Genomic DNA, 17729 nt, shown 5'->3' on the forward strand with positions numbered 1-17729 from the left:
TGCCTTTTCAGAGGTAGATCAAAACAAAGCTAAAATTTGTTCCAAAATGTGACCCATGGGCATCCAGAATAAATAACCACGGCCGAACTCTGGAGGCAGAGTCACTGTGGGGGATTTCAGTCCCTTTATCTGTCTTCCGCCACTCACCCCTGGAGTTTACTCTCAAGGGACAGAGGCTGGTACTCTGGCTTTCAGAGAGGTGGAGAGCAACAAGGGACCTGGACCCACGCAGTTTACATTGACGTATGTCCTACTCATAGGTCTGGCTATTCTGGCAGCAGAAAGTTACACGCTGCTGATGATATATTCTTCCAGACAGACAGTGCAGGACCAAGTTGTGAGTTTTGGAGGACCCAAATGTGGAACAGAATGTTCCATCTCATGAGCTTTTGGGGTAAGGTCCAAATGGTGCATATGGTGCATTTTTTTCATTTCTAACTCCAAAGCTAGTTAGGGTTGAGCTTTAGGAAAGTGTTTTTTGTTTGTTTGTTTGTTTGTTTTTGTTGTTGTTGTTTTTAAGCTGGTCCAAATGTGGGGCTTGAACTCATGACCCTGAGATCCAGACCTGAGCTGAGATCATTGCCCTTTTATAGGAAAGTTTTAAATTTAATTGGTTCATGGGGCACCAGAGTGGCTCAGTGGGTTAAAGCCTCTGCCTTTAGCTCAGATCATGATCCCGGGGTCCTGGGATGGAGCTCTCTGCTCTGTGGGGAGCCTGCTCCCCGCCCCCCCGCCCCTGCCTGCCTCTCTGCCTACTTGTGATCTCTCTCTGTCAAATAAATAAATAAAATCTTTTTAAAAAATTAATTGGTTCAAAATTGAAACAGGCTCTCATTTGTCTTTATGACAGTGCTTAAATCCCGAAGGGAGAGATGTTACTCCTCTTTCAAAACAGGAGGAAAAAGGCCAGGATTCTTTAGGCCAGGGATGCTCGTGATAGACCATTATTCATGGTGGTTCTTTGCCAATGGATCTCCTCCAGGAGATTGATAACCTTCTCTTGCTGGGTCCCCGTTGCCTAGAACCTTCCTTCTACTGGTGAAATCTCTTTGGTCTCATTACCTTGACTAGTCTGAAGAATAGATGCTCTGATTTTCTTGAGTACAAATGCTTTCTTTTTTTTTTTTTTTTCAAAGATTTTATATTTATTTATTTGACAGACAGAGATCACAAGTAGGCAGAGAGGCAGGCAGAGAGAGAGGGGGTGAGGCAGGCTCCCTGCTGAGCAGAGAGCCCGATGCGGGTCTTGATCCCAGGGTCCTGGGATCACGGCCTGAGCTGAAGGCAGAGGCTTTAACCCACTGAGCCACCCAGGCACCCCTAGAAATACTTTCTTGCCTTTCCTTTTCTGTTTTGACCTCCCCTCTTGGCCAACTCTTGGTCTGCTAGGGGCTCTTGGTGAAACTTTAGTTCTATTGGTGTCCAGAACCAAAAGTTCATTACTCTGATTTTTAGGGATGGATGGAAATTTCTTAAAGGTATTCTTGAACCCTGTTTACATGCGTCTTGTCTTTCTTGTAGCTGAAAAGATTATTTGTCTGGGCGTGCTGAATATGGTTACAGCTGAATATGGTGCAGAGGTGTGTACATTACATGTTTTTCAATTCATTTGGATTTTTTTAAAGTGAGTCATATCCATATAATAGAATACTATTTTTCACTCCTCAGAAGATGGTGTATGTTGGGAAAACATGGGCTTTTTGAAGTCAGATTAAAGCTAAATGTATCTGGGTTAAGAGGCTGGTTTTGGCTCTCAAATGTCAGGACATGGGGAGGTTAATTACCCTTTCTGAGTCTCAGCTCCCTGAGCTGTGACATGGACTGACCTATACCTACCTGGTGGAGTTGAGGTAAAATTTAGATCTGATGAAGAAATGAAGCCTTTAACCCAGTACCTGGCCCATAGTAGGGGTTCAATAAAGAGAATTACTTTTGTTATTATGAAAAATGTTATTTCTGCTGTTACTAATTCATTTTGGGCTCTGAGATCTCTTTGAAGGTGACCTTTTCGCAAAGTTGTTCTCTTCCCATCCCTTCACACCCCATCCTCGTCATTCTTGTAGTGTTTTTTCCTTCCTTTCCTTCTCCTCTCTCCTTCTCTTCCTTCTGCATTTTGTTCTCCATATATGATCTACTGTGAACTCCCTGAGGACAGGAATGCAATCTGTTAAACTCTCTGTCTCAGCTCCTGCTAGACACAACAACATGGATGATTTTCACAGATGTACTGTTGAGTGAAGGAAGACAGACACCAAGAGTACACACTTTGTTTGAAGTTCAAGAACAGACAAAACTCATTTGTGGAGGTGGAGGTCAGAATAGTGCTTGTCTTGGGGCGAAGGAGTTATGGACTGGCAGAGCACCCAAAGGAGACTTCTGGGTGCTTATAAATGTATTAAATCTTGTCTTGGAGGTATGAACACAGGCCTGTGTGTGCATTGAAAACTTTTTTTTGATTTGTGCACTTAATATTTATGTACTTTGTGTATGTTACAGCTCACTAAAAATTTAGAAAGGTGTTTTCCAGTCTACAGTACTTACTTGGTAATCGTTCGTCATTCCATAAAAGGTTGACTTTTGAATGGGTGATATGATGAAGTGTTCAGTCTTAATCACCATGGGACTATGGCCAAATTTTAAGGCAGTTATAACATACATTTTGAAAAACACAGGGGGTATCATAATTAGATTTCACACTAGTTGTTCACAACACTGCTTCAATCTTTACCTGGCTCTTGCAAAAAACCTAGAAAATAGGGTTTGTTATTTGGGACCATTTGTGCAGGTGGAACCAAAGAGTCCCATCCACTTGGTGAAAAACCTCATTTTTTCATCGAGTTTCTACTGCTTCCACCTCCCTCTTCTCCTTCCCTCCCTTGTCCTTTTATCAATACTTGGAAATGAAATCCACGACTCTAATAGATGCCACTGACAAGTGTGTGGCAATTCTGCCAGATGGCATTTGAATCTTGGGTGTTCTTTGAAAAATGAAAAGACCAAGCACACGCACAAATAAGTGAAGGTTGAATTAATCTTTATAATTAAATGGAATATCACCCCGCTATGAGTGATTTTAGCTTTCAAACTGGATTGCATGCTAATTTTTCAGTGAACTGTAATTGTATTAACGTGGTTTTTAGATGCTTCAAAGTGCTTAAAATAGATTTTGCCAAGTTCCTGAGAGAAAAGTTGTTAGAACTTTTGATCTAAACATCTCTGAGATCTTGGGGGTATAATTGTATCCTGACTTGTAGTTGCAAAGCATTTTCCAGTTGTTGATTAATTGTTTGCCCCTGTCACCCTGGGATTTGAGTGGCACTGACCAGAAATTATGTGGAGTTGCAAGTGTCTGAGGCATGTTCAGAAATTGTTGGGAAAGATCATGTTATTTTCTTCATAAAGTACTCCTGCTGGCGTAATAGTGGTGACTACTAGTGAGATGCCTAAGGAATATTGAAGAAGTGGATGGATAATATATATCAGGGGCTCTCAGAAGGGAGTCTGGAAGCCTTGGTAAGCATCACAGTCTAAAGCATCTAGCAATGTAGCAAAAACTTGAGCATGCAGGAGAATCCACTCCCACACTGGTTCTTAACCCAGGGTGCTATTGTACCCCCAGGGAACATTTGTCAAGGCCTGGAGACATTTTTGCTCACAGCTGTGACGTGCGGAGGGGGAACGTTACTGGCATCTAGTAGGTTGAGATGAGGGATGCTGCTAGACACCCCCCGGGGCACAGGACAGAACCCCACAAATAAGAATAGTTTGGCCCAAATGTTATTGGTGCCAGGGCTGAGAGACCCTGCCTCACAGTGATGCAGATTCCTGGACTGCAACCCAGAGGCACTGTGCCTTAGTAGGTCTGAGGTGGGTCCACGAATTTGCATTTTTCACGAGCTGCCAAGGACTGCTACTGCTGCCACCGGTCCAGGGACAAAGCTTTGTGAGAAGCCCTGAACTAGAGGCCTAGAGTGTCAAAGGCACGCACAATCTGACTGGGTAGTGGCCTTACAGCACCCCTCTCTTGTAGGAAAGCTACATGACAGTTCATGTTGGCCTGATTTCATAATTCTTCAAAGTGACCTCATTTGACCTTTGCCCCACATTATGAGGGAGGTGGTTGAGATGTTTTTCACATTGGCGGAGAATTGTTCATGTCCAAGGTAAACCTTAATGGAAGGAATGACCGCGATACCCTCTCAGTTGAAGTGTTGATGGGAGAGTGGGATGTGTTTATTTAAGTTCATCTCCAGTTTGCTTGCCATTTCAATATGTGATTTAACAATTGAAGGAAGATTAAATAGCTGATTAAATTTACCCGAGAAATGTTAGGTGTTAGGGACTAGCTGTTGTTTGTGCATTTCTAAGCCCTTTGAATCTTGACATTTGAAAATGATTTTTAATAATTTATTTGCATTTTTTCTTTGATTTTTCCATGGTATTAATTCCTGCTTTGGGTTAATATTCCTATGTTGGCTCTGTTTTAAAATTCAGGTATTTACGTCAACAAAAGATGAAGTATGACAGTTGAGTCACATGTTTATATCTTGACAAAATTGTCCAAAGACTTATGCTTTGTCCCTTATTTTACCCTTGCTGTCTTTACTATTAGTTCTGAAAAAGTCTGGGAACCTTTATCTTGAAGAGGTAAACTACTTCTGCAAAGAGCCAAATAGTAAATATTTCAGGCTTTGCAGGCCCCATGGTGTCTTTTGTGGTTACTCAACTCTGCAGCTGGAGTATGACAGTGGACAGAGACAAGTAAACAAAGAAGCTTGGCTATTGTAGAGGATTTTCCTCTACCCTTCGAGGTCTGGTCTTTGGGGGCCTGTGAACTCAACTGACAAGAGACAGGTTACCAAGAGAAAAAGACAAAGTTTATTCCTTAAGTAGGTGGGAGCTTACAGAAAATGTAGCTCAAATGTAGCTCATACCCCCATTGAAAGTTTAGGGCTTATATACCATTGGAACAAGGGGCGTGGGTTAGGATTTCAAGGGACAGTGAAAGGTAGGAAATGACTGAGAAATATATGGGGGAAACTAATGGAAGGTAAAGTTTGTTTTAGTAAGTTCTCACTTCTGGTTGTAGGAGTCTTTCCCTGTGGTATTAGGAAGCCTCCCTTGAAAGGGATTTATGACAGTGGAATTCTTCTAGAAGGCTCTGCTTTTAAGCACATAACGGCGGTGCAGAGAAAGCCTCTTCCTGCATTGGATGATTCTCAAATGCCTTCAGTTCAAAATAATTCTTAGGCCATGATGACATATTCTGGACCCCTTCGTTGTGTTCCAGTAAAACTATTTTCAAAAACAGGTGGTGAGCTGGTTTTGGCCTGTAGGCTATAGTTTGCTGACCTGATGTAAAGCCCTGTATGGGGGAGACAGAGAAAAACAACATTTACTTTGGCCCATATAGAAGCCTAACTACAATATAAGATTGTTCTAGCTCTTGGGCTTTTATCATCTTGGCTATGTCTGGACAAATGAATTTAGCTAATTGAGGCTTAGGATCTTTATTTGAGAAGGTCTGGCAGCTGTTCTATTTACAAAAATTTGTAAGCAGTTTACTATATGTGATTGAAAGTATAGAAAGACATTGATTTTTTTTTAAGTGTATGATCTAGTTACTCTCCTATCCAGTTTTAAAGGGAGTATATGAGACCTACCTCTATTTTTAAGGTAATAATGCCCTTACCCACCCCGAGGGGGATATTGTTGTTTTATGGATTAATCATAAGATGGTTTCAGGTTCTTACCTCTGTTACTGTTCCCTGCTCCATTTATTTACAAAGAAAACCTGAACGTTCGTTTCTTTCTTTCACTCCGTTGGTGCAGCGCTCACCAAGTGAGACCAGGGGACCGACGCAGACACCCTGGGGAAAGGTTTAGTGTCATTCAGGCGAAATTATAGCTTACCCACGCCTGCGTAGTTTCCTTTTTCCAGACTGAAAAGACTGCCCACCTCCAAGATGCATGGAGTTGGTGTTGTCAAGAAAGGAGAGGCTAGATGGAGCTGGTTCGTGATTTGGAATGCTTCCGAGAACATTGTCTGTGTTTGGCAAGAAATGGGGATTGTCTGCTCTACCAGGGCGTTACTCAGGCAGGATTTAAGATGGAAGAGCTGAAATCCGAGCATTCCTGTCTTCCAGCTCTTGTAAAATCCCTACTGAGATGTGCACTTATAAAGCCTTCTGATTCATAGGGGCTCTTAACTGGTCCTCCACACACCGTGATGCAGGAGCCTCTGAGCCACACCCAAAAGCAATTTGCAAAGTTCAAGTTTCCCACGACTCCTAATAAATCAGTGCCATCCTTACTGAGTAGATAAAATATGATCTTTTAGATAAATGCATTGTTATTATTTGTGGGATCCAGATAGCCCCAGTGGATATGAAAGCCTGCTCCCCAGGGCTAATTTTCATCCATACCATCAGCTCTGCTTAGGATAGTATCTCCAGCCAAGCCATCTACTCTAGTCGATCATTTGTTTGATATGAAAACTGCCATTGTTTTGAAGGATAGTGTAACTCACCTACGGTCTCCTGAACCTTCGGATATGCTTAAAGCTCAGAGTTTTGATTGATGGTTAAGAGTTATTATAGAACTCATCAGAGAAAATGAGGCCTCGCTGTGGTTAAGCCTGGCAGAAGCTTTCAGAGCTGTTGCAGAGCCTTTGGAAGCCGAGCTGTAAGTTGCATGTAGAAGGGCAGCTGATCATCAGTTTCCTTTTTTTCTTATGTTGGTTAAATTAATAAAAAAGAAAAAAAAATAAGAGACTAAGAGATTTAACTAGGTAGCGGAAACACAAAGCTGTTTAATGAAGTGATTAAAGTGATCCCTTTGATGTAACACATGCAAGACATTTGAGAATTTACCTGACTCTCCTCAGCAGCCAAGTCAGTGGGGATTAAAACAAATGAGTTTTCGGGGGCGCCTGGGTGGCTCAGTGGGTTAAGCCTCTGCCTTCGGCTCAGGTCATGATCCCAGGGTCCTGGGATCGAGTCCCACATCGGGCTCTCTGCTTGGCAGGGAGCCTGCTTCCTCCTCTCTCTCTGCCTGCCTCTCTGCCTACTTGTGATCTCTGTCTGTCAAATAAATAAATAAATCTTAAAAACAAAACAAAACAAAAAAAAAAACAAATGAGTTTTCGGTGCACCTGGGTGGCTCAGTGGGTTAAGTCCTCTACCTTTGGCTCAGGTCATGATCCCGGGGTCCTGGGATCGAGCCCCGCATCCTGCTCTCTGCTCAGCAGGAAGCCTGCTTCCCTTCCTCTCTCTCTGCCTGCCTCTCTGTCTTGTGATCTCTGTCTGTCAAATAAATAAATGAAAATCTTTAAAAAAAATGAGTTTTCCATCTTGCTTTTCGCCAATCAGCTTAATACTAAGTGGCTTTGAAAATTCTGGAGTAAAGCCATCATCATAACCAGTCTTTAAATCACTTTGGTCATCTGTGTAAAAATTAGACACGGTTTCATCGTTGCAGCCAACTAAAGTAGAATTATGTTCTGTTCTGTGCTTGCCACTGGCCCTATCAAGTTGTAGTGTACCTTGTAGAAAGTTCTGGGGAGGAGGGGTGACCTGAGTGTTTAAATCACATTGTGTTTTACACTCCCGACGTTCCTTGCTTTTCAGAGTTCGTTTGTGGCGATTATTCTCTCTCTCTCTGTCAATGTAATAATCCTCACTTTATGAACTCTCTGTTGTCTCCATAGAATTAATTGTAATTTTTTAGAGCTCTAGCCCTAAGACTTTAGAGCAAGGAATAAACTCTTAAGTGATTAAGACTAGTTGTATGTACATGTTAGTAATAGCAAGGAGCAAGATGGAAACACAAACTAGCTAAAAATGCAAGCACATGCACATACAGGCCCACTGCCCTCCACTGTTCCGCATGAATCAGTTTGGCAAGCATCGTTGAGCACTTACTGTGTACTAGGCCCTGTGCTACCTTTGAGGCAACTCAATGAACAGTCTACTTTCACCGAATAACGTACATCAACGCAGCCAACTATGACTCTTGGGCCGTATTTGGCATGCTGTTTACTTTTGTTTGGCCCACGGCTAAGAATGGATTTTTAAATGGTTTAAAGAAATCAAAAGAAGAATGTATCATGGTACATAAAAGACATTTGAGATTCAAATGTTAGTGTCCACAAATAAAGTTTTATTGGAACACAGACAGAGCTGTTCATTTATGTGTTATCTACAGCTGCTTTCCTAGGTACAACAGCAGAATTAGATAGTTGGATTAAAGACCATATATATGGCTGGCAAAACTGAGAATATTTACTAAGTAGTCATTTATAGAAAATGTTTGCTCACCCTTGATTTAGGTGGTTCAACTTTTCCTTTCTGAGTTACTTTATTATTCCAGTATTTCTTTCAACTCTCCTTCATTATATTTGTATTAGAACTAAATTAAAAAAATTATTTATTTTACAGAGAGAGAGAGAGAGAGAGAGAGAGAGAGAGAATATCAGCAGGCGGGAGAGGGAAAAAAGCAGGCCCCCAGCTGAGCAGGGAGCCCAACCTGGGGACTCCATCCCAGGACCCCGAGATCATGTCTGGAGCCGAAGGCAGATGCTTAACTGACCAAGCCAACCCAGGTGCTCCCCAAATCTGTCCTTTTGAGAAAATGGATTTCTGTAAGGGGAACAGGGAATTTGTTATGTGCCATTGGCCAGAATCTCCTTCCATAGCCAGTCCTAGCTGGAAAGGATGCTGGGTGACGTGGCTGTTTTTTGTTTGCTCCATTGTCACCCTGAGCAGAATAGGGGTCTGCTACTAAGAGAAGGAAAGGAGAATGGATATTGGGCAGACAGTAGGCCATATTTGCTTCAGAAAATAAGTACTTTGCCCAAGGTCACAGAGTTACTGAAGATTAGCAGTGGCTCGAGCCTCTGGAGGAAGGAGGCTTGGTTGTGATGTGCAGTGCCTTTTCAGAAGTTTGTGTGAATAAGGGATGAAATGCCTGCAGTGGTTACAGAAAACTGGGGAGCTTTTGATCAGCCACAAGCAGCCCCGGAAATACTGCTTGCAGAACACGATATGCGGTCCCTTCTCTGTTTATTCCACTCTTCTCTCAGTATTTGCCCTGGTTCTTGCCTTTCCTTCTTGTCCATGTAACCAGCCCAGGGGGTGATTAATTGCAGACCTCCCACCAATACTTTAGCCATTCAACAAGCCATCAGACTGTTGGAGCTTTGTTCATCTTGTTCTTGAGAGGTTAAGAAGTGAAGTAATCGCTCTTTGCCTTAAAGGGTGTATCAGAGTTCATGCAGGAGTGTGAATGCCCATCTGAGTGTATCAACAGGAATCTGTGTAATACAGGCACTCGGAGCTCATGCGGTCCCTGGGAGGGCCGGAGGGGGAAGGGCCCGATCTCCCAGTGAGCAGCTTCCCACTCGCAGAAGGGGTCTCCTCAGGAGACTGCCTGGAAGCTGCTGGCACAGCGGCCTCTGTGTCTGCGTCTGCCCATCGCTGCCAATGGCAGGTGAGAAAATGGTGTCTCCTTGTCTGCCTTTCCAGGCTTCTGTGAGTGCTTCTCACTGGCAGATGCTGACCTGGAGCCGTGCCCTGTGGGATGGGTTGAAGATGGAATTCTGAAGCTTCTCAGGGAACAATGTAGAACGGCCTGGGGAGGGATGACGTGGGGCTGACCCCGGACTGTCTGACAGAAGGACGTTTGAGTTTGAATGGAGGCACATGTTTGGGGAAGAAGAGCGCCGTGTCCAGATGTTGGCCGTGTTTTACTAGTATCATCACCTTATTCTCTCTGCGTGTCCTTGGGAGATGAATTTAGAGATTCTTTGCATCTCTCTGCCGGCTCTGTTTGAGTCATGGTATTGCTAAATAAATAATAAAGAGGATTCAGTGACCCGCATGCACAGTGTAGAAGGTAATATATTCTGTGAAGCTGCACCGTGCAGTGGGGGTCCCAGAGCGTGAGGTCTGCAAAACAATGCATAATTCATCAGCATGCTCCAGAAAGACCAGTGTTCAGAAAACAGTTGCGGATGACTCGGCTTCTCTCTCTTTCTTCATTTGGGGTAACTATCGGAAGCTCTTTATTTGCTCTAGGTTATGCTTGTGACTTGTGGTGAGCTCATAAAAGACACTGAGGAACTAAGTGCAATGAGGGAAATGAAACAGTGGGCTTGAAACCAGGTAACTTACAGACATAGGAGGTATTGTTTGGTGTTGGGGGAGAGTCCTAATGGCTAGCTATCGGCTCTCAGGGTCACCTCAGGCTTTCAGTGTCACTCACAGGGTTGGTTTTTTTTTTTGTTGTTTTTTGTTTGTTTGTTTGTTTGTTTTACTCACAGGGTTTCAAAGGCAGGATTGGATCTGTGCTGTATTTGAGTCTGCAACAGCAAAACCCATTATGACTGGGTTGTGCGGCACTTGTAAAATCTTCAAGTCTTGAGTTTCAGGTTTCTGGTGATATTTAATGTTTGAATTATCTCAAGGAAGATAAGAAAAACATACTATGTTGTTCCATTTCTTTGATGGGTGAGGAAAATGGAAAGGGACTGAAGGAAAGAACTTGTTGAGAGAGCAATGTGCAGAGGTCCCTGGTTTGCTGTGCTGGAATAAAACCGACGTGTTTGCGGTTGCCTGGTGTCTTCCGCTGGGTCTTCTGGAGGCCAAGCTGGAGATGAAGCTGCGCGTGCAGGTGGCTTGGGAGTCGTGCAGCAAGTGTTCCCGAGAGAGCAGCAAGGCGATGGGGGAGGCCAGCCAGGGTGTGACTTCAGGGGAAGTCTCAGACAGCCTGATCGTTCAGGGGACCTCTGGAGGGCAAGTTAGACCTCACGGTTTGTCCTTCATGGAGGCGAAGGAGCAGAACTTCGGGTCTCCTGCCTCAGTCGGTCTTTGGCTGAAGGCCACTGGGGTGGGTTGGGGTGGGGGTGGGTTCCCAAGGCAGATCAACTCCCTGGAACCGTTTTGTGCGGTCTCGGGTACCAGTAGCCCTAGGGCAGGCCTGCTAGGAGTCTGAAGTGCTGGCCATTTGAGAAGAAAAGAACATTAGATACTGGAGAGGTCTGTACAGAAGCAATACGAGGGATCCCTGGCACGGGGGGCAGGAGTGGAGGTCTGGGCAGGTTCTCCTTACCAGGTACTTACTCTTGGAGTAAACCACTCTTCTGTTTTTGTGCAATGCAGCATCCAGGGAGAGAAAAGAGACACATTTTCATGCGGAACTGTAAAGTTTCTCCAGAGCCAGAGTTGGCAAACCTTTTCTCTAAGGGCCAGGTAGTAAATGTTGGAGGTTTTGTGGGCTGCGGGGTTTCTGTTCCGACTTCTCAACTCGCCACTGGTGGTGTAAAAGCCGCCACAGATTACACGTGAAGGAGGGGTTTTGGCTGTGTTCGGATACAAGTGTATAGAGCCGGAGGCGGGGGGCGGGGTAGAGGGGACCGTAGATGGGGCCGGGGCCATAGCTGGCCAGTCCAGCTGTGGAGAGCTCCTTGCATGTGCCTCAGGTAAGTTTTCCTTCATCCATTCCCTTTATGCTACAGAGCACAGGGAGTCAGTCCTCTGTCTATCAAAAGGATGGTTATGGCAGATCTTAAGTTAGTCGGGACCCCCTACTTGCAATCTTTTCTGGTATTCCAGCCATCATTCTCAGTGTGGCGGGATAATCTGGCTGAAAGGTGACTCATCGCATTTTACTCCTGCTAAAAACATTTCCTTCTCTCCTATCTGTGAAAGAAAATAACAGACTCTTTGCCCGGCATTCGGGAAGCCCTGTGAACTGGCCCCAACCAGTTTTCCTACGTGTGTCTCCCTACCTCTCCCCTCCTGGTGCTTTCTAGCCCAGCTACAGCACATCTCCTGCCCCTCTCTGTGCAGCGACCTTCCTTTCCAGCTCCCTGTCTTTGTCCTTGTGTCCTCCTGCAGTGTCCTTCCTCTCACCTCTGCGGTTTGAAATCCCACTCATTCTCGAAGTCTCAGTTTGATCATCTCCGTTAAGCATTTTCCTCATGAGGAATTAGTCTCTCTGCAGGAATTTGATAACAATACTGTGTTTCTTTTGAAACTTTTACTTTGTTTATTTTTTCTATGTGTTTTTTTCTATGTGTTTGTGCATTCACTGTATTGTCAGTGTATTGAGGGCAGGGACTAAGTTACTTTTTTTTTTTTTTTTTTTTTTTTGCATTTCATAGTGGGTTGCATTTACTAGACACTCGGTAACGAGAGTTTTCAGATGAACATCGCGTCCTACATTGTGTGATTATTAATGATTTAAGTGCTGAAACTCTGACCTCATTTTTCTTTTTCCTTCTTATAGGCAAGAGCTGTTTTGGCGAAAGTTGGCTATCCTGAGTTTATAATGAATGACACTTATGTTAATGAAGACCTGAAGGCAGTAAGTGCTAAATATACTGTATTTTTGTTTTTTGGCAACTTTTACTGGCCTCATGCCTTTCAGCTAACCCAAGCCCAAGCACTTAGACTGGGTAGTGCCAGAAAGCACCAACTTTTGATTCATCCCTTGGCTATATATGAGCTTTGATATGCCAGGCGAATCACAAGATTTAGCACAGATTCAAAATAAAGAAAGTGTCAGAAAGAATGCATAGCTGAGTGGGTACCGTAAAGCACACGGACTTGGATTGGTCTGATTTGATCATAAAGGAAAGAATTAAGCAAACTGAATATTTTATAATTAGTGGGCATGTTCTAATGCAAAACGCATGATGTTTGTTGTCAAACATTCTTCATGTGCTTCATTCATACTAAATGACTAGTAGCAAATCTGCCTGCTGGGAGTTAACTTCATTAAACTTTATGAGTGTTTTGGCAGATTAAGTGCATATACATATGACCCTCTAATTTATTGTGAGTTGGACTGTATATTTGCAGTACCCTACTTATGGAGGAATAGTAATAATTCTTTTGTATTCTGATATTTTGGGACATGTATCTTCCAGTAGATTCATTCATTATAGGCCTTTCTAATCACAACCACTGTTTATTTCCTTTCCTACAAATAGTCCTGATAAGGAACTTCTCTTCCTCACAAACCCCCTGTTTTTACCATTCACTACGTTTTCTTGAAAAAGTAGTTTTTTAGAGTTTAATAAGTAAGGTTCTGAGATGTAGGTCTTTCCTGAAATTGTGGTTTGACAAGTCACATAACTAAAAGCAGTCCTGGATTTTTAGATGAACATCAGAATTTTATAAGATTATTCAAAAGTGAGAGAAGTTTTCATTATAAAGTTTCTCCATTGGTCCAAGATATGGCCTTTGAAGGATTACTCCAGCTGCCCTGGAGGAAGATAATACACTTCAGCCCATCTCATACATTGTTTTGTTGCTGAAAAATCTCAGTATTATTATGATAATTAAAAATACTGGGGCGCCTGGGTGGCTCAGTGGGTTGGAGCCTCTGCCTTCGGATCGGGTCGTGATCCCAGGGTCCTGGGATTGAGCCCCGCATTGTGCTCTCTGCTCGGTGGAGAGCCTGCTTCCCTTCCTCTCTCTCTGCCTGCCTCTCAGCCTACTTGTAATCTCTGCCTGTCAAATAAATAAATAAAATTAAAAAAAAATACTGACGCACTTGACACATACGCACATTATATTGTGACCTCCACAGTAATCCTGTGAAGTGGATGGTGTTTATCTCCATTTTGCCGAAAAGGGCGTAGAAACGCAAAGATGTTAAGTGGTTTCCTCAGTGTCCTACATAGTGTCAGAGCCAGGACTGAAATCCGGGCCCAGAAAGCTCTGCCTCTCATCAGAGCAGGGGTTCTGCAAGGTCCTTCTCAGGCCCCTGCCCCGGAGGAAGAGTAGTGGGTTTGAGGAATTGGTGGGAGCTGCCTTTCCGGAGCTGGTTGGAAGGGAAGAAAAGAGGGGAGGTCAAATCGTTAAGTGGTTAAGAGCACAGACCTCAGAGTGCTTCTGCCTTTTCCATTTACTAGTTGTTTGTGCTTGCGCAGGTTCAGTTAGCTTGCCTTCCTGGGGGTATCCCAAAACCAGCCCCTGAAGAGGCAGGCCCTTCCAGTTTGGTAGGTGGTGGGTTTCACAAGCCAAGGCAGCGTACATACAAGGGCAGCAAGACGAGTGGATCCCCGCACCTGCCTGCCAGATTTTAAAAGTTTATATAGAGACCCTAACTAGGTTCAGTCATGTACAGTGTGCAGATGTTCCCCACACCACATCCCGTTCTCAAGGCTGTGTCCCCTGAGCGGCCCCTGGGAGCGGGAAAGGCAAGTAGAAGCCACATTCCTGGGAATAGGGGGTGGGAAGCCTCTGACTGCCCAGGTCCATCTCACAGGTCAAGTTGTAGTCAAATTTTCGATGACTTTCTCCAACCCTTGGTACAGGAAAGAATAATAACCAAGTCTTGGTATTGTCCAGAGGATGAAATGAGAGTATATAATTATGAAAGTGCCTAACATAATGCTTTGGTGCATAAGTAGTTTCCTTTTAAGTGCTCACTGGTACTTTGGAGATCAGTATCTGAACCATTGCTGCTGAGAAGTCCATCACTGGGGCACAAAATGCCTTTGAAGGAAAGCCTGGATGAGACTGGCAATCATCCTAAGTTAAGGATGCGGATGAGAAGGTGTGAGAGGCATTTTGGTGACATGGACTTTGGGATCAGGGTGCCTGAAGTTGTCTGCCATTTGCTAGCTATGTGACCCAGGGTAGATTATATAGCGTCTTTGTGTCTCAGATTTCTCATATCAGAATGGAATTGAGAATAATAACCTCTCCGTTATAGGGCTGTTGAGATCAGAGAAGTTAACATATTTAGCATTTTGGAAAACTGACCCAGGCACGCAGTAAGCATAGTCTAAGTGTTAGTTGTAACATCTTCAATTTGTATGTGAGACATTATTTTGGTGAGGAAAAGTCATTATGAATTGACCCGTGCAGAATCCAGGTGCCTCAAATTGATTTAAAAAGCTATACGGATGGAACAGTCTCAAGCTTTAATCAAGTAAGATAGCATTCAGGGCTCACTCACAATGCTCAGCTGATCAGGTTTTGTTGGCAGTCTGTTCCTGTCTGAAGCGAGTGCCCAAAAGTGTGAGTACTCGCCGAATGCGGCATCTTTTGTGAAAAGAAACCAGATGCCAGACAGGCTGCAGTATTAGGTAGGTTTCCTTCTTTCTCCAGGGTCTGAGCTGAAGCCATTGCACACCAAGATTTTTAAGCACTTTAGTCAAGAAACAGCTTTTGTCTGACTCATACCCAGAGTAGACACAGTTGTACCCAGGAGTTTCTGACAGTTAAAAAAAAAAAAAAAACAAAAACAGACGGTGAAAAAACATCCAAATACTGAAGTCGAAATACATTTGTGTTCAGAAATGGGTAGAAAAAATGAATAAAACCCAACCTGAATATAGGTAAAGGATGCTTGATGTGACAGACAGTAATAGTGTCGCCAAGGTGAATAGCAGTAGGGCTAGAGTATTACTGGGGTATAATAAGGCTGTGTTTTCAGTTTTGAGAAACACGTAGATAAGGACTACTATAGGGTCTGTGAGAAATTTCTGGTAATACAAGCTCTGAGCACAAGAGGCTGTTAGAAATGAGAAACAGCTTACTTTATTTGACGCAAGCGAAGATATGCTTCATCAGGCAGAAAGGCGAAAGAGGATAGAGATTAAGTAATGGATCAGATGAAGGTCAAGGAGAAAGGCGGAAGACTGAACTTGGGCTCATGTGGAGATAAGAGCAAATGGAAAAGAACTTGGAGGCAAATGTAAAGAATTCAGAAAAAACATTTCCTCTCTCTGAGATTGACAGGGTAAACCGAGATACCCAGCCGAGTATTTCTGAACAACAATCTTACTTTAGTCTTTGAAAAGAGCAAGAAGAGAGGAGATACCCTTTGTGTGAACCCCTGGTAGCATGCAGGGAAAACCTACTGGTTAGCTTTAAATACGTAGGCATCAGTCCATTTTCAAATTAGCCTTACAAAGGGTTCCTTCACTGATCCTTCATGAAAATGGACTCAAGAGCAAGTTGAGACCAGTTGGGGAAAGTTGCTGTATTAGTCAGGAAAACCAGAACCATACTAGGTATTTCAAAGAGAGGAGATTTCATAGGAAGAGGGGCTGAAGATTCTTCTAGAATCATTGTCAGAAGAAAGAGGAGAGAGAATGAAAGATGACAGACACAGCATTCTTTCCCTTCCTGCCACCTGCTGACTTCACCCAGTGCCTGCTGTTGGCAGGAAGCCAACTGGCACTCGGTAAATAAAGTTTTCAGATTCCCTGCCCCATCGTTCTAGAACAGAGTAAAAGGCTAGGCATGTAGCTGAGAAAGACAGTAGGTAAGTAACTAGCCCTGCTGGGTATTTCACTCATTCTTGTGAAAGCCAGTGGAGAACTGGACTAAGGGCTAAAGTCAGAGTCCCAGCTGGCCTCTATTTACTTAGGAGCATTGTATCTGGGTACTTCTTTAGAGAAGATCAGTGTTTCTGGTGTGTGATTCTCACACACATACGTAAGCATATCAGTATGCGTATAGAGATATACAGATGTGTGAACCTGCATAATGTTCTCTGGGGTGGGTCCTGGTCTGCTGTAGCCAGTAGAATGTGTGTGTGTGTGTGTGTGTGCGCGCGCACACGCACGCGTGCTTATGTACCAGTGACAGAGAGTGCTACTGCCACTGTCCAAGAGTGAGGTGAGATTTAGGTGACATGCTCCAGAGAAACAGGTTGCTAAAATATTGAAGTAATTCTGTACAATAAGTAAAGAAACAAAATCAAACATGGTCCTAAGTTTGACCAAGTCATCTCTGGCCATGGCCCAGAAGAGCCAAGAGTGGGCACTGGAGGGGAGTGCCCTGGTGCTTACCAGCCTTCCAGCCAGTCTCCGGTAACTCCCACATGCTGGCCTCCATCTTGTTTGTTCCCTCCCAAAGAGCAGACCAAGTCGTCCCCTGTCCCCCAGTGGTGGTTACGGGGTACCTGGTTCCTTGGTAGTGTGCTAGCTGGCACTCCTCAGAGTTACCCTTAGGTGGCTGCTTGTGGGAACTGCGTCATCCACAGTGTAGTATCTATGTAAGTTGTTAAACAGTTTGGATATCGTCTCTGTGTAGGTATGTATGTATGTACACACACAGAGTACTTAAGGACAAAGCTGTCTAAATGCAGCAATTCTGAATATTACATTGCTATAAATTAGGGAAAACATAAGTACAAAATCTGAATTCCATCAAGTTTTTAGAAAATTCTGTGAGTGCCTAACAAAATCCTTATGGACACTCAGATATATCTCTTGAGTATCTTTAAATGGTTTTAACTTAAAAAGTATTCTAGAATCTCTTTCTCCTGTTGGCTCACGTAGTATCTTATCAACATGTACTTATTCTACTGAGAAGCTACAAGCATTTTCTTGTTCTGCCCTTACTACACGTTCCTCACCTTTGAGGGGTCGTAAAAGCTTTATCCCTTTATACCTTTAGTCTGTGACACTTGGTACTTCATATGCTGGATAGGATTTCCAGGAGGAGAAATTCAGATTCCCCTGAATTTTAGGATCTGGACAACTATTCCTAGGATATGACAACAAGAGCCCCAATGAGTTTCCCAGAGATCACCCAGTTGATAAGTCAGGAGATGTAAGTGATTGAAAGTCATTATCAACTTGACCTACATTTTCACCAGTAATGGGTAGGACAAGAGGCTTTCAAGCCAATTATGGTCTGTTTCAGGGTTTAAGCATTTTTTTTTTGAAGATTACAGGTGGTTTTCAAATATTCATGTGC

General features: G+C 43.5%; 1 protein-coding gene across 2 annotated transcripts in view; it reads left to right on the forward strand.

Moving 5' to 3' along the window:
* The window catches only part of PHEX (phosphate regulating endopeptidase X-linked), a 211781-nt gene that overhangs the window by 126657 nt on the left and 67395 nt on the right, over positions 1 to 17729 (forward strand). For both annotated transcript variants that reach the window (XM_059157512.1, XM_059157511.1), the window contains exon 13: positions 12289 to 12366. In XM_059157512.1, coding sequence (XP_059013495.1) covers positions 12289 to 12366 — 78 coding nt within the window. The remainder of the gene's footprint in view (positions 1 to 12288; positions 12367 to 17729) is intronic.

The sequence above is a fragment of the Mustela lutreola genome, chromosome X (assembly GCF_030435805.1).
Source record: "Mustela lutreola isolate mMusLut2 chromosome X, mMusLut2.pri, whole genome shotgun sequence".
In the NCBI taxonomy this organism is placed as follows: domain Eukaryota; kingdom Metazoa; phylum Chordata; class Mammalia; order Carnivora; family Mustelidae; genus Mustela; species Mustela lutreola.